Consider the following 27196-nt stretch of genomic DNA (forward strand, 5'->3'; position numbering starts at 1 on the left):
AAATCGACTATGTATTAGTCGATTTTAAATGACTATCCATTTAGAAAAAGTTAATATCAAGGAGTTATAACCTTTATTTATAAGGGGCAGAGCAATCAATTAACATTTGACATTTAATTTCTTTCAAATTTGATTTTTTGCTCCAGTTTTTTTTAATATTTATAACGCATCTATCTCTTTTACACCTGTCCTTTTTGTTTAACAGAGACCACACTCAATTGAGAAATAACCTAATATGCTAAGGCGATACATATGGAAATAATCATTATCCATATGAAAAAAATTCAGTTAAAAAAGTAACTGGGATAATAGTTTTATCATTTGGCAGTAAAAATGTTTAAGTTTAGACACTTCTAAAAAAAAATTATTTTTTTTTACTTGTAGCAATTAAACAATTCCTACAAGAAAAATTTCCAACTTTGATGATGCTCAAGTTATAACGGAGATGTACAAAAGCATGATAATCATTGATTAGGATCATTAGTTACCAATAAATACTACTTCTGTAAATAATAATAAAAGTTCAAGAGAAAATTAGCAAACGAAAATCTACAAAATGCAAACTTTATTATAAGTTTAAAATAAAATATTTTTTTACACTTAACTTATCATTGTAAAAAATTTATTTTCAATTTTAATTACAGCTTTTTAAAAACTATTTTACGCTTGCATTGTACAGTATAAAATTATGTGAAACAAAATAATAAAATAACATATAAAAAGTATAAAGTATTTTAGAAATTCAAAATAAACAAATATATTCGAAAGTGCACAGCCGAAACTTGATTGTGGTGCTTTCCGAGTTTGCATGCGGACCATAGTGTACAGGTAAAGTGTAAAGGCATCTACAATTTTAACTGATAAGTTTCAATAACAAATTCTGAGTATGGTGGTTGCTGAAAAATTAAAAGTCCTTCATCCGTTGTCAGCTAACTTAAGATATCTAAGTGCTAATAGTTTTTCTCAAGAACATAGAATAGTTCCAAAAAAAAATAGTTTAGGATTTAAATTACAATCAACCTTTTGGATCTCAGCTGTAGGATGTGTCGGGAAAATATTAGTAGGTAAATATCAGAACCATTTCATCATATAATTAAAAACTCACCTTGAAAACAAGTTTTTACTCGTTTTATATTGTCTTAAAACTATATAACTGCTAATTTATGAAACACTTTTTTTAAAAGTGTTACACTAAATTAGTAATTAGTTATATGCACATTTATATCCATATTTCTTGTTTTTGAGCGTTTGTTTGTTTTTTCTACAAAAGGTGTGATTTTTTGTGACAAAAAATTAATAAAATTTTATTCCAGACCATATAAAAATATGAGAATTGTATCTTAGAGTTCCAGTATCAGGTGATTTAACACACCCTATTTTTAAAATGTTTAATTCTTTTAAATGAATTTATCTTTTATGAAATGAGTGCATTCAGTATAAAATTCACAATATATATAATTAAATTTATGCTTTACTAGGTTTTACGTGTATTAGAAAAAAAATAAAATTATTATATATGATTTTATATATCAAAATAATCCTAATTCTATTCTAAGATCTATAAGTTTTATCTTAATTTGCATGAAATATAACAAATTGTTGCATTAGATGATTTACCTTTAGCATTGCTAAAGATCCCTCTATCTCTTCACTATCTATTTTGTGAAATTTAGCACTTACTGTCTCCTTGAGAGTCTCAGTAAAAGAAAGAGTAAAATAACTTTTGTATTAATAATTTAAGACAATCAGAATTTATGTTAGTAAGCTGGCCATTAATAGAGCATAAACTTGAAGAGTCCAGGGGAAAAAATGGCAGAGTCACATTTTCAATTTTTTGAAAGTATTATGCTGGTCTCGTAGAAAACCTTTTGAATTATATCTTGAGTGATAAATCAAGATAAAAAACATTTCTTTCCATAAGAAAAGTGAAAAAGAAAAAACCAGGTACAATGGAAAAACAGCTTAGTTCACTGTTTACAATAAAAGAAAAAGCTAAGTCATGTATCCTTGAAATATTCATAGTCAGTGATCTTGGTATCCAATGATTTGTTTTAAAAATAAACATATCTTGATAATGAGAGTTTCTTTATTAAAATCATTTAATTCAATAGCGAGCAAAGAAATGCAAGAATTCTTTCTAGCAGGACTTATAACAGTAAATAGAAGAAGACCAGGTATATCTTAGCCAAGCAGAAATAATGGTTTTAGCTACAAATATAAACTGTTTGTTAATAATGCTAACTGACAATTTGTTCAAGTGTGTTTCAAAGCATTTCTTTCTATATTTGGGATCAAAAAAGGTAGATTAGAAACTATAAAAAGAAGTTTATCAACTATAGGTACATTGTTTTATATTATAGGAATTTTATATAGAAGCATAATAGTTATGACAGTTAAAAAAATTTTATAATATATTATTATACAGCATGACTTTATAAATAAATTTATAAATTTAAAACTATAATTTTTGGTGGGCCATGTTGGTAGCCCTGATATGAGAGGAAAACATTCTACAAGACTTCATAAAATTACAGATGATGTACGTAATAAAATAATAAACCATATTTTATTATTCAGAGGAAGCCAGTCTCACTATTCCCAAGAAAAAACTAGACATTTATTTACCTGAAGAACTGAATATAAATAAATGTTTAAGATGTTTATGATTCTTCACCCAAATGTAAAAATTTGTTATGAATCCTATAGGACATTATTTAACAGCAAGTTTAATATTGCATTTGGTTATCCTCGAACAGATACATGTTCAAAGTGTGACGAACTGAAAATACTAATTGATGTTTCTTCAAAAGATATCTCAGCAAATCCTGAATTGAGAGTTGAGACAGTGTTATAACCACAAAAAAGTAGCCTCTACTGTAGTGGCCTTCTCGGCCTTGGAGAGGTGAATAATAAAAAATAAAATAAAAAAAGCTACAAGACCTCATTTAGAAATACTTTTTTCTGTTAACTCCTGAAAATATATCTTATAGAGACTCTTGAAATGGCGTATATTAAACATATTTATTGGTAAAAAAAACCTTCAAACTATTCTGATATTCTTGTACTCTGAGAGACTATATACAGTTATGGCCATTGAAATCCGACCACCAGTATCATTTTACTTAAAACTAGTTTAATGTAGTAATAAACAATTGTATTATAGCAATAAAAGAATAACAGTAACAATTAATGATTATAATGTAACATATCGTACATATTCAATGTTTTTAATATTTAGTGGCACCACCATGTGCTTTTAAGACTGCATTAATGCGATCTGGCATTGAATCCACGAGAGCCTGACAATATTCTGGCGTTATTTCAGTAATCCAAGCTTGACGAATTTTGTGCGCTAGATCGTCCAGTGATGTAGGATTAGTTCTGGATACTGCTGACTTTAACTTGACCCAGCAATTTTCGATTGGGTTTAAGTCTGGGGATGATCCCGGCCAAGGACCCAGAACCTGAACGTTGTGATCCTCTAACCAAGATTTTACAAAACGAGATTGGTGACACGGTGCACCATCATGCTGGAATATTTTGCAACGACGAATTTCCATCAAATTTGGAACCTTTTCTTGAAGGATTTTTAGATATTGTTGGGAGTTAACAGTCTGTCCCTTCTGCATTAAATAAATACCACATCAACCGGATGAAGCTATTGCGCCCCACACCATAATTGAAGGACATTGCTTGACAGCTGGTACGGTATACCTTGCATTAAAACGCTGATTAGGTGGGCGACGAACTAATGACTTATGCGGAGCGAATTGCTTTATTTGTGTCTCGTCGCTAAACATTACCTGGCGCCATTTGGTTATTGACCAGTGTCTGTGAGCTCTACAAAATGCGATCCTATCACGGATGTTCTTTAAAGACAGTCGCGGTTTGAGGGCTGGACGACGAGAACGTAGACCTGCATCTTTCAATAAACGTCTTCTAATTGTTCGAGTGCTGACTGTAACGTCATTAGGTAGATCTGCCCTGATTTGTGTGCTGGATATTGTTGGATCTCTCACAGCAGCCCTGCATATCATATTGTCTGTTTGTTTGCTAGTAATTCTAGCTTTACCAATATGTTTTCTGGGCGCAGTGGATCCCGTGTCTTTGATTAGTTGTATATTATCATGAACAGTAGATTTTGGCATTCGCAATTTTGCTGATATCTTGCGCTCACTTGCACCATCCTCCCATAAAGTTTAATATTAGTTTAATATTAGCACGAAGACCTTCCTTCGTAGTCATAATTAAATTGTGACAGTTAAATGATAATCCATACCCTACAATGAGATATATAGCTTAATAAATTTTACAGTGCAATAAAATAAATGCTAATGTGATTGGCTAAAAGCTAATTAACTAATCATTGATGTCAGGGAAGAAAATAAATTGATTATTCGCATGCATAGACTGTTTTTCTTTATATTCAGCAGTGGTCGGATTTCAATGGCCATAACTGTATATCAATAGATAAATTTAAAGATCTTCAGGTACTTAAAAAGTTTACAAACCAACCTGGTTTTTTTGATTTACTACCATATGATGATAACAAAGATGAACAGGATGGTTTTGAATAAATATAAAGTTTTTTACTGAAAAGTTGTTTGAAAAAATATGTTGTTTTGTTGTTTGTTTTATAGTGTTTTGAAATTACCTCATGCTAGTTGTGCTTATTTCAAACTGAGCTAATTAGCTAATGTTTAAAATGATAGAAAAATAAAAGGTCAGAGGGCCCACTATAGTACCACTATAGCCCACTATAAATAGATATTACGATTTATTTCTTAGTCAAGTGATAAGTGGGAAGGTTTTTTTTGTAAATGTGACATGGTAAACAAAAATACAAATTTATGCATGTGGTACCTTTAGGTGCATTTTCGATTTCTATAACTTACTTATGCTTAATTTAGAATTTTATTTTTACATTATCCCAGGAATAACTGAAATTTTAAATTTATTAATTGAGGATTCAAACATTGTTGAACTTAGTTTACCTGTAATGAGTTTGTACTAAACTTAAAAATAGCAGAATTTGAGTCAATCTTGACCCAATTTACAGCTGGTAATGTATAATTTTTCAAAAAGTCTGCATGACTTGACAGCTTCTGCATTGTCTACTGTAAATTTGAACCATATGCTTAGCATTAAAAAAAATGCAATAAATTATTTTTGTTATGATATTCTCATTAAATATAAATGAAAAATAAAAATTTTGCAATGTTTTTTCAATTGCAGAGCGTTTTTGACCTTATCTCAAATATTGGTTGATAAAACTTAAATTTTTCAAACATTATTAGGTATTTATTCAAAATATTGTGAATTTAATTTTAAAAAAGTTACTTTGTAATCGAATAGTTATTAAAAAGCGGTTTAAAAACTTAAAAATCAAATATTAAAATTATAAATCGAAACTAATAAAATTTGACTCTCCTGTTTTTTTCTCTGTACTCTTCATTGTTTTTAAAATTTTTCTTGAGTCCCTAATAAAAGGAGGGGGGGTATTAATTTTTTGAAAATTTTTCCACCCACCCCAAACTTATTAGGACCACCCCTCCCCGCCTAATTATTTTTACTTGTTATCAAAAAACAAAACAAAAAAAAATCAGTGAAAATACAAAAACTTTTAGTGTAAACAGGCTTTAAAAATCGTCGATCAAGTAAATCAAAATTAGTATTTAATTTATTTCTTACCAAATTATAAAACTTATATCAGCATATTAAATCCTATTGAAATTATTACAAAACAGCTGTTAGAAAATACTTTTGACCGCAAGCCATGCTAGATTTAAATAGTTTTATGCGTGTTTTGTAAAAAATATTAGTTAGTAATTATAAACTGAAGTTTTTTTATAAAAAATGCTTATATTGTAACATTAATGCTTGGACTTGAGAGTATTGAATTTATTAAGGACCCTGCCCCCCAACAAAAAAAAAATCTGATATTCTACAAAACAGTGTGGCTGAGCTATATTTACAAGCTTAAATTGTTTCCTCATATATAAATTTTTTTTTATCCATTATCAAAAAAATATATATTTTAATTTTTTATGAAAAATAAAATCATTTTTAATGTTATTCAGAAATTTACCAGAAGTATCATGTGCAAATAATAAAAGTTACAAAAAAAGGTAAAACTTAAAAACAGAAAATGCTGTAATAAAAATATATTTATATGATTATGATGTGAGATAATTAAATCATTTTTTCTGACAGTATTAAAGTCATCCTAAATGAGTACTAAAGTAGCTCTTTTTGCTGATAACTCAACTTTATACTCCTGTCGTGAGAAAAAGTCTTCTCTTTTGAATCTGATCTCTCTCAAGTTGCAGCTTGGGGCTTGCAATGGCTTGTTTAACTCCAAAAAAAGATATTACTCCAAACAACTATAGCAATATTGTTCACATACTCTCATAGACTTACTGAGTCTTCTATTTTACATCTTCTTGGATTATCTTTTATTACTGACTACTCATGGATACCATATATACAATAAATTGCTAAATTAGCATCTGTTAATGTTGCTTCTAATTATTGTGCTCTATATAAATCTCTTTCTATATTTGTCCCTGTATGAAAACTGTTGTCATATTTGAGCTGGTTCTGCTATGGATGTCCTTTCTTTTCTAGACAAAGTCCAAAAATGTATTGTAAATGTAGTCAGACCTGCTCTATTTGCCAATACTATGTTTGTGATAGTATTGGCAAATAGAGCACTCATTCTCACTTGACTTGTCATTTAGTAACTCCCATCTAAATAGTGGTTGTTTGTAGTCTTGTTGAGATTAAATAAGTTAAAAAAAAAAAAATTCTTACAAGCAATACAAACTGCTTGATAAATTGCTTTTAATAATAATATAAAATTTAATACAGTATAAATTATTTAATAAAGTATAAATTTTTATAATACAAAATTTGATTAAGTATAAATTAATAAAATAGAAATTATTACTTATCAAGAACAGAATGACATACAAACTTAATAGTTCTATTTAATAGTCTGCACTATTTTTAAAATCCTTGTTATAAGTGTATTATTCTTTAAATGCTTGTTGTATTCAAATATTTTTTAAAGTAGTTTAATTGTTTGTTTCAGATTGGTGTAATAGAGTAACAATTTACAATAGAGAATTATTTTTAAACCTTATTCATGATCGTCCTGCTGGTACTCCACTTATCACTGTCTCAAATCATACTTCAATGTTTGATGACCCAGGAATACTTGGTATACTTTTTTTAATTTGAAGTTTATAAAAAAATAATTTTTGTTTAATGAAGTCTCATTACAACCTGTTATTTTTCAAATATGTCAACAGTGTCAAGTTTGATGGAAGTGTGTTAATACGACAACTTTATTATACTTTATTTTTCGACTCTGTTTATTAAATTCTATTTACAATTTTTATACAGAAACAAAAATTCTCGAGGGCGTAATTATATACAAAAATAGCTTATGACTTGACTAATAAATTACATCAATTAACTTTGATAATATTATGACAAGAATTTTATACACGTAACAATAAAGTTTTATAACGATCAGCTATTATCACATCACCCCAAGAACTGAAGTTCTTAAGTAACATAGTCATTTAAATATGTCGGCTTTTTCCCTTCTCTGGTTGATCGTCTGATCGCTGGTAATAAATTATCAACGATTTCTCTGCCGTCAGCTTCCTCCTCAGCGTCAACAACTGTTTCTTCAGTTCCTTCCTCTCGTGCAGCAAAAATGTCTAAATCTTCTAAATCACTTTCATCACTGTCAACCTCTTCACTGATAACAATTTTACTTGAAGCGTTTGAAGAATTTGAGGCAGGAGCTATTCTCACGTCTCGCACATGTCTTGGTACACCATCAATTTCAATATTTGTGTTTGTGAGTATGTCAGTTACAGTACCAATTTTCCAAACTGAAGTGCACTTTGCATCAGCGGGGCGAACATAAACTTTTTCTCCAATTCTATAAGTTTTCATAACTTGCCGTGAACTTTCCTGAGTTTCAGTGTTTTTCTCCTCTTGAATTGGCAGACGCTAAACGTACTTATTTTTTTGAGAAGCAGGTGCAGATTCCTCGTTTGTTCCCACCGTTGGTGTTGCATTGTACCAAAATACCGCTAATAAAGGACATATTTGTGCCCTCGCAGCTGTTCGTTTTACTGTGCGGTGGTTACGCTCCACAATCCCATTTCCTGATGGTCTATATGCACATCTATACTTCTTTTTAACACACCATTTTTCACATATATTTGAAAATTCACTAGATTTAAACACCGCTCCATTATCCATTAACAGTTCTTGCGGCGGGCCATGCTCCCTAAATACGGATTCCAATTGACTTACTACATTTTTGGTATCTTCGCAAGGCAACTTTCTCCAAATTGCAAACCGACTTGGTCCACAGTCAATCATTGTTAAATATGGCGACCCTTTATAGTGAGTCACATCACAAGCAACTCGGTACCATGTGTCTGGTACATCTAGCACTCCATTTTCCCATTTTATTGGCGCTGGATCAATTGAATTACATTGACAACATTTGCGAACACATTCTTCGACATCTTTTCTTAATACGTGCGGAAGTCTTCGTTGCACTGTAAACATTGTCCGGTTAACGCCAAAATGATGCTTTGAGTGACAATTACGAATTTCTTCAGCAATACTTACTCCACATAGCTCTTTAGTACTTCTTCGTGAAAGCTCATTTAACCAAGTCTTTGGAACTCTTGTCAACACGTCAGCTTTGTTTTTGGAGGACGGAACCCATTTTAACGTGATGTTTATATTATATTCTTTTATTAGGTCTTGCAATAGAGAAAGTCTTCTTTTAATTAGCATTTCTGATAATGCATTTGATCGAATCCTATGACTTTCAGTCAGCATACTTTTTAGCCATCCATGAACTGTTACTGAATCAGTGAACACCGACAAATTCTTTATATCTCACTTAGCAGCTAGGTTTATCCCACGCACCACAGCATCTAATTCAGCAATATTAATATGCATAACATCATTTATACTTCGAAGCCAGGCTGCATCCTCAATTATTACGCCATCGTATTCTATAGCAACCCCTATTGCCATGCTGCTAGCATCACACCACAATGTTGCTCCATTTTGAATCCCTTTAGCATTCCATTTCCCTCTCACAGAATCACAAACTTCTAATCGACACAATATTTCGATTAACCATGACTGAGCTTGATCTCCGATTAGATCATCCCAAGTATTTCCTTGACTATGACGTTTTATAAAACTGCAGGCAATTCTAAGCCACCCTCCAACAGGATAGTGACCTAATAAGTGTCCACATATTGAAAAAAGTTTCCGTCGTGTTACTTTTTCAGTTTTGATATTTTGTGACTTTGGAATGATGTTTCCACGTTTCCAACATAGCTCCTTTTTTTCATTTCTAAACAGTTGCAAACCCAACACTCGTGCAGTATCACATTGCACCGGCTCTTTTGTTACCAATCCATAACACGCTAAATGATTTACGACCTTTTCAACTGATGTCTTTTCCAAATTGACAATTATGTCATCAATGTAGTGGTCTGTTGCTTCACTAATACCAGCATTAAGATTCAACACACTGCCTAAGACTGAAGACATTATTTTTGGGGCAGAATTTAACCCAAAACCAAGACGTGTAAGATAGTATTTTTCTTCTTTGTAGACTACCTTCTGATGCTCCCACAAACTCGGATCAATATGTATTTGCATATAGGCGCATCTAAGATCAAGCGTTGCAAATTTGTCACCAACAGTTCTCCATTTTCTAACTTTTTCATCACATGCATCACTTGAGGCATTATGTGAATTAACATACTGATTCAATTCGCGAAAATCCAGAACAGGTCGTATCTTCTCTTTATTTTCCTGCTCAACAGCCATTAACGGGACAATCCCTATTGTACTTTTTTCTTCTTTGTTGCATGGTTTCAACCAGCCATTTTTTACCCATACGTCCATCTCGTCATTAAATTGATGTAACAACTGGGGTTTCACCTTGTACTGCGCGACAGAATTTCTCAGTTGTGGTTGACCTTGTTTCCATTTATATTTAGCAGTCCACTTTGTACCATCAAAATAAGCATCAAAATCCTTGTCTTTTATACCAACAGCTTGTTTCTCTGCATGAATTGAAACAAAACCAAATTCAATTTTTCCATTGTACAAATGCACTCCTCCATAGCGATTAATGACATCCATACCAATAATAGCATCAATACCATTGACAACACTTTTCAGAATCATTACTGATGTTTTGAGCTTTTTTCCTTCAATTATCAATGTTACTGTAGCTTCTCCCTCCGTTTTCACAAATTCTCCATTAACAGCCAACACCATTAGTTCATTTCTTCTGATACGAACACCGGCTTTCTGAGCCATATTGTTTGAAATAATAGTTCGAGTACATCCGCTGTCAACCAGTGCTTTTCCAGCAAAGGTGTTCACTTGCACAGTGCATATTGGGAGCGCCGTTAGTTGTTTAGGGAAACAGCTGGCGCTCGCGATTCCCCATTTAAGTTTCCCTGATGCAACGAACAAAATCTTGCAATGTGTCCAGATTCTCCACATCTAAAGCATTTTATTCCATCATTAACAATTTGTTTCTTCGAAAAACAGATTCGGGCAACATGTCCAGGCTTGCCACACTTGTAGCAGTTAAAATCAGTAGCGGATGGTTTTTTAACATGTTTATCGAAACCAGAGATTGTTGTTGAAACATACTCTTCTTTTGTTTTTTCCGTCATGAGTACTCGTGCATGGTTTAATGCATCCTGTAAACTGATCCCAAATATTTTCACTTGTGCTCGTAGCTGCTTTGAAATTTCACCCGGCAATCCAGTTATGAACGCTCTTAGCAATAATTCTTCGCTTTCAACGTTGGCCAAACCCATAAGTTGACGTAAACTGGCCAAATACACATCAACAGATTCACTGTCATTCCATCTCCGATCTCTGAACTGCTCGTAAGCTTGAAAACCATCGACTGCAAATGCATCTAGTAGAGCTTTTTCAATGTCCGCAGCGGCGGTTTTTTGGCTCTCCCCAAGTTGCTCATATAATGCAAACGCACTGCCTTCAAGAAACAGCGGAATGATCAATGAAAGATCGCCCATATTTTGCAGCTCTCCCACCAGTTTGATTTTTTTCAGCCACACTACAACATCTCCAGATCCATCAAATTTTCCAATCATTTTCGCCATAGATGCCATACTGCCGAAATAGCTTGTTAATACGACAACTTTATTATACTTTATTTTTCGACTCTGTTTATTAAATTCTATTTACAATTTTTATACAGAAACAAAAATTCTCGAGGGCATAATTATATACAAAAATAGCTTATGACTTGACTAATAAATTACATCAATTAACTTTGATAATATTATGACAAGAATTTTATACACGTAACAATAAAGTTTTATAACGATCAGCTATTATCACAAAGTGCAGTTGAAAATATTTGTAATTCAAAAAATAATTTTTTAATATCAGTGTTAAAATGAAAAGTCATTTTATTTTTGTATTTTTTTGCTTTCATGTTGTTGTTTTTTTAAATGTGTAAATTTGAAATGGAAAAAGTTATTTAATGGTTTCTTCTAATGGTTTCATGTTTTGCGTAATATGTAGGGATGGCAAAAATCCCGTACATTTTCCTGGACTACACACTTGTTGGCCACATAGACAGTAAATGACCACATGTTTTTTAAAGGTGATCACATCTTGAGCTACTACTTTCAAAGAACAGTATTTCTTTTTGAATTTTAAAAGTTATTTTCCTACCCTTAAGGCTGTGTTCGTATTGCTCCCAATCCTTTTTCCATCACTTCATTCAATTGTTAACAAATGTTTTGAAAATATAATCATATTCATGGCTTGGAAAAGCCTATTTCAACTGAACACAACTATTACTATCTAAGTCTGCTGCTGTTATTATATCTGCCAAGTTTAAACAGTTTATCAGGTTTATCATAATTTTTTTATTTTGGATACTTGTATTTGGTACAAAAACTTCTGGGATTTTTTATGAAGTAACCTGGCCATAAAGATATACTAAGCTTCTTAACAGTGTTCTCCTCTTTAGTTTGGTGACTCAAAGCATCATACAATTGTTTTTGATTTCAGATTGCTGTTCTTTTATTTTTGTCAACATAAACTCTAATGCAAGTGTTAGAGGAAATTTAAGAGTCTTATCGACAAAGTGCTACCATAGTTTCTTTAACTGGAGTAAAATGTAGTACTAAATCAGATATCATTCTTCATTCCTTTTCGTTCATCTTAAATTCCAACATTGAATCATCAATGTCGCTGAATCATTTGAATCATCAATAACACAAAAATATTTCAAATTTTAACTTCACGAATCAGTCTAGCATAAGCAACAAGCTGCTCCATTTGGCTTTGCAACCCATGAATAAATGGATGACCCTTCTAAACTCAAATTTTACATACTTTTGTAAATAGTTTTCATTTTTGTTTAGGGACCTTTTAAACATTTTTACAAATTTCCTGACTTATGTTATAGCAAGTCTAATAATTTGGCGCCTAATTTTAACTTCAGATGTTTCAATAATTAACAATGAATCATTTGAATCCTGAATACAATCCTCCCCTCCAGAAAACAATTTTTACTTTAAATAACAATAAATAAAATTTATTTAATAAACCTTATGTATTTGGATAACTTCATTAATTAAACGGACATTAAGTAAACTTTTGTAATTTAATAAACCTTCTGTATTTTGATAGCTTTATTGGTTAAACCGATGTTAAAAAAACTTTTGTAAATCACGCAAACATTTGTAAATAAATTGAGTGGACTTAGATATGGAATTAAAACCATTGGAGTAAGAATGAATTAGAAAATTCAAAATAAAATTAAGGTATTCCCTCTATTAAAATTTTTGGATCTTCTCATCAGCAAGCGCTTAAATTTATTTGTTTTTAATAATATATTAGTTTTAATATTATACTATATATACATTTTTTATATGTTTAATCGTACATATCCAGGGGTTGCCATCTCTAGTCATATGTTTCTCCTCTCAGTAATGCATTGCTTTTTTGGAGATATATAAGAAAATGCCATTACTATGTAGATGCAACAAAAAAAGTGTTCAAACTTTGAGAGAAACCAAAAAAAAAAAAAATTGAATTAGGTGAAGATTTTTCCAGCATAAGTTTTATCTGATGATAGCAGAAAATATCAAGAGGTTGAGACTTGAAGTTCTTCCTTAAATGCCAGATTGGCTGCCTTTTATGTTTGCTCCATTAATAACCTCAACAGTTCTGCGTGTCTAATCCTTGTTTTGTTTTCTTTTTTAAGTTTGTTTAAGAAAAGGTAAATCAAGTGCTCCTATTTGACAGTCTACAGCTAACAAACAAAATGAAATATTCATTTTGTTTGTTAGCTGTAACAAAATTAATAATCAACAAAATTTGCTCTGTGAGAGAAAGGTCTGGTGTGCAGTCTAGAATAAAAAAAAAAATTTCCTTTATTGTATCACAATGGTTTCTTTTCTTATTGATTTAGCCAAAAAAAAAATTTCATTATGTATGTGTTTATTAAGGTAACCACAACAAGTTTCTTCTGATTTGATTTGTCCTATGTGCTTTTGCAAAATTGATCATATTTACCCAGAAGTTTAACCAATCACATTTTGTGTATGCTCTAACTTTACTATTAACCCACAAATAGTCTCTTTCTGCTAAGAAGTTTATAATTTAAAAAAAGTATTTCTAGCACAGCTGTCCTTTTTTTACTCTCCTCATCTATTATTATTTTTTTTTTTTCAAAATCAATTGTCTTATATTTTTTAATTCCATTATTTGATTACTGTAGTGACCCATTTCTTTCTTGAGACTAATTGTTTTTGTGATTTTCTAACTCTTTTTGATATTCTAACACACATCATCACCCGCATATAGAAATACTTTGATAACAGGTTGCAACAGCAGTAGAACACAGTATTTTTAAATTTTGAAAACACTAACATTGATCCACTTTTTTGCCATTAGGAAGAATTCAAGTGTTATAAGCAACACTGAATTTTTCAGAATCTTTTTTATCTTGATAAAAGGAAAAAAAAAATTTTTTTTTGATCAGGGTTGCTTAAGTTTTGTCGTTTGACAAAACTTAAGCAATCACGGTAGCCAAAGTATTCAGGCCATTGGTTCTCTATTGGTTGGTTAACAGTTTCTCCTTGATCACTGGGAGTTACAGTAATAAAAGTTACATAATTATCATTGCTGTTTTTCCAATAATTTTGGGCATATTTACTTCATCAGTAGTTAGAATGTCACTTTTAGTGAACAGTTTTTTATCTGTATAATTATGTATTATGTCAGTAACAGTAATTGCAGATGAGTTACTTCTTTCATTAGAAACTCTTTAGTCAAGAATATGTTATTCTCATTTCTAAAGTTTTTCCATCAGCAAAATAATTTCTATTTCAGGAAATTTTAAAATAAACAGAAAAAGCATATTTTTAATTGAACTAGCGTCATTATGTTTTTTTACTATTACTTACTATTTATGTTATTTGAATATGTTTAAATTGTGTTTTTAATATGTTTAGTAAATTTGTTTGATTATTTAAGTTTTTTGTGAATAGCTACCATTATGGATCTTAAAGCATTAGTAAACCAACGAAAAATGAGATGGTATGGTATAACTCATTCTGACTATTTATATATATTTCCTAATATTTATGTTTCACTATTTAAGATAAATTTTAATTTATTAAAATCTCCATTTTTAGGTCTATGGCTGCAAAAGAAATTTGCTTTGCAACTTGCTTAACATCCTACGTCAGTCATCACGGAAAGGCTTGAGTAGTTTCTATCATCAAATCTTTGCTGTTTTCTTTCTTTATTTTATATTATTGCAAGTGCTTTTTTCAATTACCTAAGAGTTTTGAAGTATCTATTGTCTTCATTTAAATGTTTAATAGTTTTTAAAATTGTGTTTACAACCTTTATTTTATAGCTTATTCCAATTGAGCGAGGTAAGAAGCATTTTGAATTAAATTATAAATTATTTTTACTTTTTTTTTAATTCTTTTTAATCCGTTAATTGTCTTTTTTAAACAATTCCATTTAGAATTATTTTCATTGTATAAATTAGGTTATACGTTTTTAATGTAATAATCAATTTATCAATTATAATTTTTTGACTTTAAATAATAAAAAAAAAGAATATTAAATATAGAAAACGTGAAAAAACTCCAAAATACGCTATAGAACAACAAATAAAGGCAAAGAAAACCAACTCTATAACACAAAATTGCTTCTAGTCATCGATGACGAAAAATACTTTTTTGCAGGGAACAACATGCCTGGAAATTCTGGATACTACACAAACAACAAAAAGACATGCCCAGAAAGTGTTCGTTTTATTGGAAAAGAGAAATTTCCAAAAAAATGATTAATGTGGATAGCCATATCTGGCCGTGGTATGTCCGAGCCATTGTTTCGCACTTCCAAGGCTGTAGCGATCAATTCATCAATCTATATTAATGAATGTTCAGAAAAACAACTTCTTCCATTTATTCACAAGTATCACGGAAACTTTAACTATTTATTTTGGCCAGATTTAGCAAGTTCTCATTATTCTAAAGATTCTCTAAATCGGGTGGACCAATATGTCTATTACGTTGATAAAGAATCCAATCCCCTAAATGTGCCTCAAGCACGACCAATTGAAAATTTTTGGGGACATTTGGCACAGAAGGTTTACGAGGGAGATTGGCAAGCTTCAACAGAGCAAGTTTTGATTGATCGCATTAAACTAAAACTACAAGAAATTGATTTAAACTTTTTACAGTCGCATATGAAAGGCGTCAGAACAAAATTGAGATCAATTGCAGATGGTGGTGTTTTTTCATATAAAAAATAATATATTTTTATTAAAAAATAAATGCTTTATTTTAAAAAAATATAATAGTTTATTTTTTTATTTATAAATAAGTTATTGACGTTTTTATTTTGTCCGATAAATTCCGCATCACCCGTTAACAAGCAATAGCAGAAATAATTACTAAATTTAAAAAAAAAAAAAAACACGACAAAAAATTTTAAGTTAAAAATTAGTAGAGGTTAAATTTTTTTTAATATTAGCACCACTTTTGATATTTTAGTTTTATTTTGTTTATTATGTTATAATGACTGATTTTTACCAAAAAAATGTAAAAATAATTATTACAAACTTTAAATGAGTTATAAAGAGTTATAAGAGTTATTCTTATAAAGAGTTTGATTTTCTAATAAATAATTATTTATTAAAAAATCAATATATCAGCATATGTACGCATTATAATATGTATTTATGCAACAAGAGAAAAGGTCATTTAAAGCATAGAGGTGTGCAGAGGTGCCTAGCGGTATGCAGAGGTGCCTAGCGAGATATAATTCGTAAATGAAGAATTAAAAGGATACTGATAATTTTGCTTTTACTGATAATTTTGTTGTTGTTATAGATCACCTGGTGGTGCGTCAGAAAATTTAAGCTTATACTTAAAGCACAATATTTTTCATAAAGGTAACAAAGAAAAGAAAAAAAACTGATTGGTGATTTAATATGGATTGCTTATGATATAGCGAAAACAAAAAAATAAAAAAATTTTATGATATTTGTATCAGGAGCAATACCGCTTATCAACTGGCCTACTCGAATAACAGATAACTCAACCGGCCTAATGGACAATATTTTAACAACAGATGTATATGACAATGATATGCAAAAAGGCATTATAAAATCAGATATATCAGACGATTTTCCCATTTTTCTAACATTTAACTACACTAATAAAAGTCTAACTAGAAGAAAACGTATTTTCAACAAAAAAAATTTAGAATATTGTTTAAATATCAATTATCATCGTTAAACTGGAAGCATATAAATTTTAATAAAGACATAAATGTAATCCATAATAAGTTCTTTAATACATCCTTCTCGGTCCACGATGCAAATTTTCCTGTTTCCGAAATAACCTTAAAACCAAAAACCTTAAATAGTCCTTGGATTACCAAGGGTCTTAAAAAATCTTCAAAAATTAAACAAAAATTGTATATAAAAATATTTAAAAACAAAATCTCATGCTAATTTATGCATATATAAAAACTACAAAACTCTATTTGAAAAAATTTGTAAAACCTGAAAAAAAATTATTACTCTAATCTAATTACTAAATATAAAAACGACTCAAAATGTGGAAAATATTGAAAGAAATAACGGGGGAACAAAAAACCTGTTCAAATTTCCTTGCGAAAATGATTAAAATAAAGAATGTGTGTGTATATGAACCAAATGAAATAGCGGAAGAATTTAATAAATACTTTACTGATACTGGAAGTAGGCTGGCTGATAGAATTTCTTCTTCAAATATTTCCTTTAATGATTTTTTGACTACTTTAAATAATTTACTTTCTCCCCTTGACTTATTCCTAGATTTATCAATTGAAGAGTTTAAAAGAGTCTTCAAATCTCTAAAAGAAACAAAGCAATTGGTGCAGATCGAATAAACGGGAACATGATTATAGGTTGCTATGAAAGTTTGAAAAATATTTAAAGTTTGAAAAATATCTATACAACAAGGGGTTTTCCCTGATCTATTAAAAATTGCCAAAGTCTCGATTTATAAAGACAGAGAAAAATCAAACATCAATAATTATCGCCCTATTTCTATCCTTCCTACGTTTTCAACAATATTAGAAAAAATCATCTTCGAAATGACATACAACTACCTGATTTCAAATAATTTACTATATAAAAATCAATTCAGCTTTAAAAAAATTGTTAAATTGAACAAGCCATTATTCAGTTGACACGTGAAATCTCAAATTCTTTTGCTAAATCACAATATTGCTATATCACAATATTGCTATATCACAATATTGCTATATCACAAATTCACTTGGTGTTTTGTCGATTTATCAAAGGCTTTTGATACAGTCAATCATGATATCTTAACAAACTTGAGTTCTACGGAATAACTGGTAAATTGATCAAATGGTATAAAAGTTACTTGTCAAATAGAAAGCAATTTGTCTACCACGGAGAAGAATTGCTTCCTATTGATCTTCAAAATAAAACATTAATTGAAATAAAATGTGGTGTTCCACAGGGTTCTATCCTTGGTCCACTTCTCTTTTTAGTATACATCAACGATCTAAATAAGGTCTCGAACCTTATAAGCATCATGTTTGCAGACGATAATTTATTTTTATCAAACAAAGACATAAACAAACTTTTTTTAATTATAAATAAAGAACTTATACAAATTTCTACTTGGTTTAAATGCAACAAGCTAACCTTAATTATTGACAAAACAAAGTGGATCCTTTTCCATTCCTCAACAAAAAAACGTTTTTTGCTTAATGATTTACCTAAACATTATATTGATGAAGTAGAAACAAAAAAAGATTCCATTTTAAAATTCCCAGGTATTTTATCTATTCCTAGGTATTTATCTTGACAAAAATATGATATGGAAAACTCATATTGATTATATATCAACAAAAGTTGCAAAAAGTATTGGAATTCTCTATAAGGCCAGAAATTATTTAAATAAAAATAATTTAAAATAACTATACTACTCATTTATTCATAGCTATATAAACTATGCAAGTATTGCCTGGGGAAGTATAGGTAAAAGTAAGTTGCAACGTCTTTACTGCCATCAGAAACATTCAATGCAAATAATATATTTTTTATATTATTTGCATAAATACAAAACCTTTATTCAAAGATATGAATATATTAAATGTTTATGAACTTACTTATAATACTTTATGTTTTACATTTTTTTGTATGAACAACCCTTTATTACATGTTTTTAAAGATCTATTTACCTTTAAAGTAAAGAATAAATATAGTTTGCAAAATAAAAACTGTTTAAAAGAACCCTTTTGTCAAACAAAGTTTAATCAATTTTGTACAGATTATCGAGCACCCTATCTCTGGAATAAAATTGCCCAGCCTAATTTAGATTCATCCATTTCTTTTTCTGTTTTTAAAAACAAGTAATATATATATATCAAATGGATAATATATTGAAATATTTTTTAGATATTATTTTAACCATTTATTATTTCAAATGTTTTGGATTGTTATTTTGTTATAAACTACCTGTATTATTTTATATTATATTTATATTGTAATTTTTATATGGTTTTTTGTATAGCATTTCTCATTTTGATTTCAAATATACAACTCAATTTTCACCATCAAGTCAAGTTGTAAAGATATTTGGGTTCAAATCTTTAGCATTTAGGGTAAAATCCCTAATATTGTCAAAAAAAAAAAATTTTAAAGTATGTCAACCTGGATCTCAAAAGAAGCGTATTTTCATAGAGATTTTAAAAATGTTATTAGTTTGCAATAAATATTTTTTGTATTATTGCTGAAAAACATTTTAAGAAAAATTTTTTCAAAAGTCTTTAGTATTTTTTCATGTAATTTTTTTAAGAAATCAATTATTTTTTAAGAAGTCAATAAAATTTTAAGAAAAAAAATTTATGTTTTCTAAAATGTCTATAAAAATAAGCTTCTTTTGAGACCCAGGTTGACATACTTTTGAATAACTTTTTTTTCGACAATAATAGGGTCTTTGCCCCAAATACTAAAGACTTGAACCCAAATATCTTTACAACTTGATGTGATGGTAAAAAAATGAGTTGCATATTTAAAATCAAAATGGGAAATATGCTATACAAAAATGCTATACAAAAAACATATTGTTTGCCCAGCAACAGAAAAAGAAAAAAAATTTTTCGCCTGCGTTATTCATATAGTGATATATTTCTTGGTTTTCCTTTTCTATTTTTTACAAAAAATTAAATTCATTGTAAACATTTAACTTTTTTGTCATGAGGCAAGTGAAAGGGCAACGGTATATATTTTATAATAAATGGTATTTGGAAACTTAAATCTTTGTTTGTTACAAAAAAAAGTGCTGGTAAAGTAAATAACCTGAGTTTTTTATTTGCAACAAGTAATTTTTTTGTTCGTTAATAACTTTTTAAAAGTAAAAAATCATTGTTATTTGCAAAGCTGCAATTTTAAAAAATAATGAAAAAAACAAAAACATTTTAATTCATTTATACAAATGTTGAGAAACGAAAGAAATTGGTTTATGTTAAATGATAATAAAAAATGTAATATTAAATTTGATTATTTAATATTAAAACACAAAAACAAATTGAAACAAAATAGACATTCCACAATATGTTCATTTACAAAATAACACTCCTAGATTTGTTTTTCTTAATTGGTATATTAAACTTGTTTTGTGATTTATTTTATTGCTGTAGTTTTAAAAAGTTAATGTCCATAAATAAAATAAAAATAAAGATAATTTTATGATGTCAAAATCAGGACAAGCTACTGTGTTAAGCTGTTTTTATTTAAAACAATGCCTGCAGTGTGTATAATCAAAATTGTTTTATTGTAGCAAGTTAGATTCCAGCGCATTGTTTTGTGCTGGAGTCTATAATATGCTATAAGACATTTTTAAGATCTATTGATTAAAAATTGTTTAAAATACTATTCACAATTTGATTATAGTTCATTCACACTATGTTTTTTCAATAAAATAACTTTTGTTTTAATAAGTATTTGGAAGTTCCAATTGATTTTACACATCTGGCTCCCATAGTTTCTAATTAAAAATTATAACAAAGATCTAAATATATAACACAGCTTGTATTATGAAGTTTTAGAGTTGTGATTCAAGAAATTTTTTTTTTAGTTTAAAAAATTTAAACTAAAACATTTATTAAAAATTGTTTGCAACTTGTATATTAAATATCTTAGTTGTGAATTTTTTTTTTTTTTATCATTTCATAAAGCGAACAGTTCTTTTTGTACTCAAACACAGTTCTATTTTGTAGTAAGTTCAACCGCAGATTCTGACTTTAGATCCAACTTTCAATAAGATTAAATTAAATTTCATGAAATTTAATTATAAACCTTTGGTTCTGATTTCAGCTTTAAATATATATTCAAACACACACTTCAGTGGTGTACACTGGATTTTTAGATGTTTGAGTTTTGACACTTACAGGCGTTGCGCAAACTCTAAACTTCTGTATGTTTATGCTTATATAAAAAAAGAATGTTTTGCAAAGAATTGGGGTGAACTTGGGAACAAAAAAACCCTAATTTTTGGGCCCACCCAGCCCTTAATGTGGGAGCAACAAGTTTATAAAGTATTTTCTTTACTATTTTTGTCTAAATTTATATTCATCAACAAATTTCATGCAATAATCTCTTATTTTTCAAAAACTATGACCATATAAAGTTTTAACCCCCCTCAATTTGAGGGAGCTGTAAACATTGCAGGGTCATAAAAACTGAACACTAAGAGACTATTGCATGAAACTTGAAATTTGTTGATGAATATGAATTTAGATTAGAATAGTGAAGAAAATATTTTATAAATTTGTTGCTCCCATGTTAAGGGCTGGGTGGGCCCAAAAATTAGGGGTTTTTTGTTCCCAAGCTCCAATCACCCCAATTCTTTGCAAAACATTATTTTTTGATATAAGCATAATCATACAAAAGTTTGGAGTTTGCACAATGCCTGTAAGTGTCAAAACTCAAACATCTAAAACTCCAGTGTACACCACTGCACTTACACACACACACACACACACACACACACACACACACACACACACACACACACACACACACACACACACACACTCACACACACACACACACATTAAATGCTACAAATTTATAATGAAAATATTTTGTAGGAAAGGGAGTTTATCAGGATGGAGTAAATTATGCTATTCAAAAACTCAATGCTGGTGATTGGATACATGTGTTTCCTGAAGGTTTGTATTTAAGTTTTTACTGCTTATCTTATTTTTATTTGGTTAATCAATTAAGTTAACATTAACAATAATATAACAAATACAATATAATATAAAATTTTATAACAAAAAAATCAAAGTCAGTTTTATTATTGCTATTATAATTGATATATTTATTGGTGTTTTATTTCTTTTAAAATACTTATACATTTTTTATAGATTTTTATTTTTAGTAAATAAATTAATATAGTCAGCTGCTATCAATCAGTACTATTACTCATTTGAAAAAAAAGTTTTTATTTTCAATATTTGTGAAGCAAAAACTGAAAACTTGATCTTCAGAATTTTAGCTTTACTTTTGGTAATCAAGAGATGATATTGATAAAAAGGAATCAAGAGATGATATTGATAAAAAGTTTTTAGCAAACAATTCAGCTTTGTCTTTAGGTGAGGTTACAAAATCTGAACCATACAAGAGAGGTGGAATAACAGATTTGTCCTTATTATTGTTACTGTTAAAGATTCTCCAGAAGTCACGAGAGCCTAATTTTTGAGATGAAATACAAGATTTCATGACCTGAGAATACAGCGTTTTGACGTTAGACAAAACCTTTTTACAATGATTTCTAGCATTAGTAAACATGTCTGTTTTCTGGAGAATTGTTTTGCTTATAGATATGGAAGTAATGGTTTCAATTGGAAGTTCAGGCCTTCTGAGGAGACATGTGCTATTGCACCTCTTATTTGACTGCGCATATAATTTTTTTTGTTGATAACTTAAGGCGACGATTTTTTTGCATATATTAAAAATAGCGCATTTTAAAAAGGCGCTGAAAATCCAAACTAAACTAAAGAGAAAGTTAAAACATAAATTAAAAAATTAGATTAAAGTGTAAAGTGAGATTAAAAAAAAATATTAGGCTTATAAAATAAACTTTAAAAAACAAATCTTTTTTTAATTCTTTTTTTTTTTCAACCTATCATTAAGATTTTTCTTTTATAAAAAAATTCTTTTGTAAAAATGATTTGAACGTCTTATACAAAAAAAATCTCCGTCTCCGATTCCTATTGTTGCAAAAATTGGAATGACTTCACGAAACGTTTAAACTTTTAAAGTGGTTTTAAATTGAAACATTCAAGTTTTGAATAAAGTTGTCGTTGTTTATTAATTTTTTTTACTACTTTAATCAATGCGTTGATTAAATGTTCTTTTTAAAATTAATCATAGAAATAGTTATAAACGATTTAAATTAGTAAAAAAATTTTAAGATTCAGTATAAAATAATGTAAATATTTATGATTTACTGATTGTAGATGAAAAAATAAAAAATAATCAAAAAAAAAAGGTTGCATTTATTAAAAAACGTTTTAGCGAAAAAAGGTTTTAGTTTTTTCGATAAAGCGCTAAAGGTTTATTGCATTAAAAAAACAGAAATAAATCAAATTATAGAAATATTTATAAAATTAAATCTATATTAAAAAAACATAAACAAAAAAATATAGTTACATATATTATATTTATTTATTATTAAAATATATTAAAATGATTATAAGAATATATATTCCTTAATTTTAATGTGTTTATTGTAAACAGAAGTAAATTGCAATGTTTATTTAAAAGCGTTTTGCGTAAAATAAAAACATTTATAAAGATCAAAGTTATTTATTTAATATATATATATATATATTTGTTTTTATTTAAGTTATATATCCAAACGTAATTATAAGCATAATTATAATTTATAAACATCATTTCATTTAGATTTTCCGCTCTTTTCTAAAACGTGTCATTTTTAATATATGCAAAAAAATCGTGGCCAATTTATCAACAAAAAAAATTATATGAATGGTCAAATAAAAGGTGCGATTACATGCGTCTCTACAGAAGGCCTGAAGTTGCAGTAGCACAATGTGAGGAAAACAATGGAGTAAGGCTTGACTTGGAATCGAGAGGGAATAAAAGATTCCATGCCAGCCTGAATCCATAAAGTTATGTAAAATGCACATTTGTCAGCAGGAAGATGAAAGATTTTTACCCAAGGGCCATCACGAAGAAAATCACAGAAAAAATCTCAGTCAGCTTTAAGGTAGTTGTGAGAGGTACGATGATAGGGAGATTCCGATGATGAAGAAGAATGAGATAATACTTTTAGCGAGATCAAACCGTGATCACAAACACATAAGGGTGAATGTGAAGAAACTGAGCACTGACTAGAATCAGAAACAAGACATAAGTCAAGTAGAGAAGGTAAATGATTTGTGGTGTCTGGAAAGCGAGTTGGAAAGTTTACTATTTGAGTTAGAGATTGAGAAAGGCAAAAGTTGTGGTTCTTAACGGCTGCGGAGTCACTGACACTAGAGCCAAGCCACTCAGTGTGGTGAGCATTTTAAGTCACTAAAAACAACGATATTGGCTGATGGATAAAGAGAGAGGGCTTGGTCAGTTTGATCAGAAACAACATCGAAAAGAGTGTGGTCTTGAGATAAAGGAAAGCTATACAGAACAAAGAGAAAGGTGATAGAGTGAAGTGGTGGTAAATGAAAGCACATAAAAGGTTGATTCAAATCTAGTTTCCCTACAAATGGGTTTAAATCACCCCAAAAGTTTTCAATTGGTCTTGCTTCTGGAATGTTAGCTGGGTTTATATCTTTGGGTACAACTTTGATTTTTTTCAATTTTAAAAAGTTGATGACCAACTTTGCGTAATGTGATCGAGCTAGATCAGGCCAGAAGATAAACTCATTGTCTTTTTTATAATATTCTGATACTAGAGGAAGTAAAGTTTTTTCTAGTATCTCTTTATAAGTGTACTGGTTGATTGCCTGCTTACTGTGATGAATATAAAGAGGGCTTATTCCACGGAGGCTGATGCAACAAGAAACTAAGAGCTTGTCCTCGTACTTTTTACACAAATTTTATCTTACTTGGTCAGAACATTGAGAAGGATCAGCGGCTTAAAACCTATCATTACCAGCTAATGTGCTATTGTTTAAGGTAAAATAGCTTTCATCATCCATAACAAAATCCAAGTTTTTATAATTTTCGTACAATTTATGACATTTCAGACGCATAGCTTTCTTCTGCTGATGGCTATGATCTGGATGATTTTTGAAAGTTCGAATGTTAGTCATTGTTTTTAATACTTGGGAAATTCGAGTTTGACTACAGTTAAAAACTTGAGCTACTTTCTTTTGGGAGCACCCTGACTTATTTTCAAAAAATGCAGCAATCTTTGGAATATTTTCTTTAGTAGCTACCTTAGCGATTCAACCATTTCCAATTTTTCTTTTTAGAGATCCATTCTCCAATTTTATGATTTTATTGTAAGCAGTTGATCTGGGTAAACCCCATTCTATAAACTGCTTAACAACAAACGCTTTACCTTTTTCTCAATTTTTTTGGAAAAAATTTCCATAATTTTTTCGAGGTCCTTTCCTTTGACCATTTTATTTTCAATATTTAAATAATATTTTTAACTGAATTAAATTAAATTTAAATAGATTATAAAATCCTCTTCCAAATAAGTATAATTGTTTTTTGCGTGCATGAAATAAATTACATAATAAATGCAATTAAAATTTGTCCGAAATTTTATTTATAGGGTGATAGGTTAAGACAAGCCTTTCCTTTAGATTTTCACTATAGCTATCCATTGATTTATTAAAACATTACTAAAGACAAACAATCGCATTTTGTAATAAAAAAAAGTCAATCTGAAATTGGAACTTTTTATTTTTATTTTTTATTTGATGTAGTTTGCACAAGAACTTTTAACTTTTCTCATCAATTTCTAAAAATAGAGAAGAAAAGAAGTGGTTTATATTTATGAAAAAATAATACTTTTGCAAGGGCCGTAAATTGCTCCCGTAAAACACTTTAAGGAAGTGTGGGGGAGAGCAAGAGCTAAAGCTCTCGCTTCCTGCTGAGGCCTTTATATATATAAATATATATATATACATATATATATATATATATATATATATATATATATATATATATATATATATATATATATATATATATATATATATATATATATATATATATATATATATATATAATATATATATATATAATATATATATATATATATATATATATATATATATATATATATATATATTTTATATATATATATGAAAAAATAAGCAATCATTTGTTTCCCTCCTCTAGTATATCTCAAGATTGGTAAGAGGTGCAACGATATCCGACACTTATTTCAACCCCTGTATACGTACATTATTGTATTATTATTAAATTATTTTCTATTATGATTAAAATACAGTTTCATTATTACATTATTAAGTTACTGTTTTATTTAGGAAAGATAACTTCAGAAACTGTCAGACTAAAATGGGGTAAAAATTTTAACCTTCATTGAGTTTATTTTTTGTTTTAAATTATGTTTATCAAGTTAATGTTACTTGTGTTAGGTGTTGGCAGGATGATTAATGAATGTGTAAAAACGCCCATTATTTTACCGTTTTGGCATGTTGGTGAGTGACTGTACGTTTTTTTTACAATAGTTATAAACCAGTATTATTCAGTTTGAAATTTTTAATATTTTAGGAATGCAAGAATTTCTTCCACTAGAAAATGACATATATATACCTTTTTTTGGACATATAACTTTACCAAGAATTAAAAAGGTTTGTATCCTTTCAAAATGTGAAAGTATTCTGTAGAAATACAATGCATTAATGCATTTTGTAGAAATATAATACAATAAAAGGTTGACTAAATTAATGTACGGGATTTGGTCAGGGATTTGTTTTTTTGGGGTTATATTATTGTTTCTCTTGCTGATGTTTGCTTTTTTCATGTAGAATTTTGATTACATTTTAATTAGAAAATCACTATTTTGTTTGGCGATCCGATACCAGTATGCGACATTTTATTGAAATTTCATTCTGGCGAACTTAATGAAGTAATTTTTTTTCTGATCTATTTTTTTAATTTAAACATTTTTAAACTTTGACATGCTGATGGTGCGAATTTATTTTTTACTAAAATAGGTTAGCGCAAGGATTCAGCTCACTAATCGAATACAAGGTGCGTTTCAGCAACTTCGAATTATTGCCGAGGATCTACACACTAACAGAGGGTTTCTTAGCAAATAGTTTTAAAAATGAAAACTTAGCAGTTAGTTATTTTCAGGGATGCGGAGTTCCGAAGATTTATGCTGTAAATTTTTTTTCCTGTTCTCTGGTGTCTAGGAGCTCTATAAGTGTTGAGTGATTTATGATCTGCAATAAGGAAAAAATTCATGAGATTTAATGACTCGGAACCTATTGTTTTTTAGCCCAAAGTCCCTTGCCACCATTATACATTATACATTACTCTACCCTATAAATCTTTTTATTTTTT

At 29.1% G+C, this 27196-nt stretch overlaps 1 protein-coding gene across 3 annotated transcripts; it reads left to right on the forward strand.

Annotated features, from left to right (window-relative positions):
- Nucleotides 1-815: 815 nt before the first annotated feature.
- On the forward strand, nucleotides 816-27188 carry LOC101239853 (tafazzin). Of its 3 annotated transcripts, none has more exons than XM_065818444.1 (11): nucleotides 818-1064; nucleotides 7094-7222; nucleotides 14619-14667; nucleotides 14766-14832; nucleotides 14993-15011; nucleotides 21769-21849; nucleotides 26152-26187; nucleotides 26263-26325; nucleotides 26399-26478; nucleotides 26679-26756; nucleotides 26845-27181. In XM_065818444.1, the coding sequence occupies exons 1-11, from the start codon at nucleotides 887-889 to the stop codon at nucleotides 26947-26949; spliced, it is 885 nt and encodes a 294-aa protein (XP_065674516.1). In that variant the 5' UTR covers nucleotides 818-886; the 3' UTR covers nucleotides 26950-27181. The 3 variants fall into 3 exon arrangements, with proteins under 3 accessions (XP_065674517.1, XP_065674516.1, XP_065674518.1); XM_065818446.1 differs by having other exon boundaries at nucleotides 829-1060; nucleotides 26845-27183; XM_065818445.1 differs by lacking the exon at nucleotides 7094-7222 and having other exon boundaries at nucleotides 816-1064; nucleotides 26845-27188.
- Nucleotides 27189-27196: the final 8 nt, after the last annotated feature.

This window comes from Hydra vulgaris, chromosome 14 (assembly GCF_038396675.1).
Source record: "Hydra vulgaris chromosome 14, alternate assembly HydraT2T_AEP".
NCBI lineage: Eukaryota > Metazoa > Cnidaria > Hydrozoa > Anthoathecata > Hydridae > Hydra > Hydra vulgaris.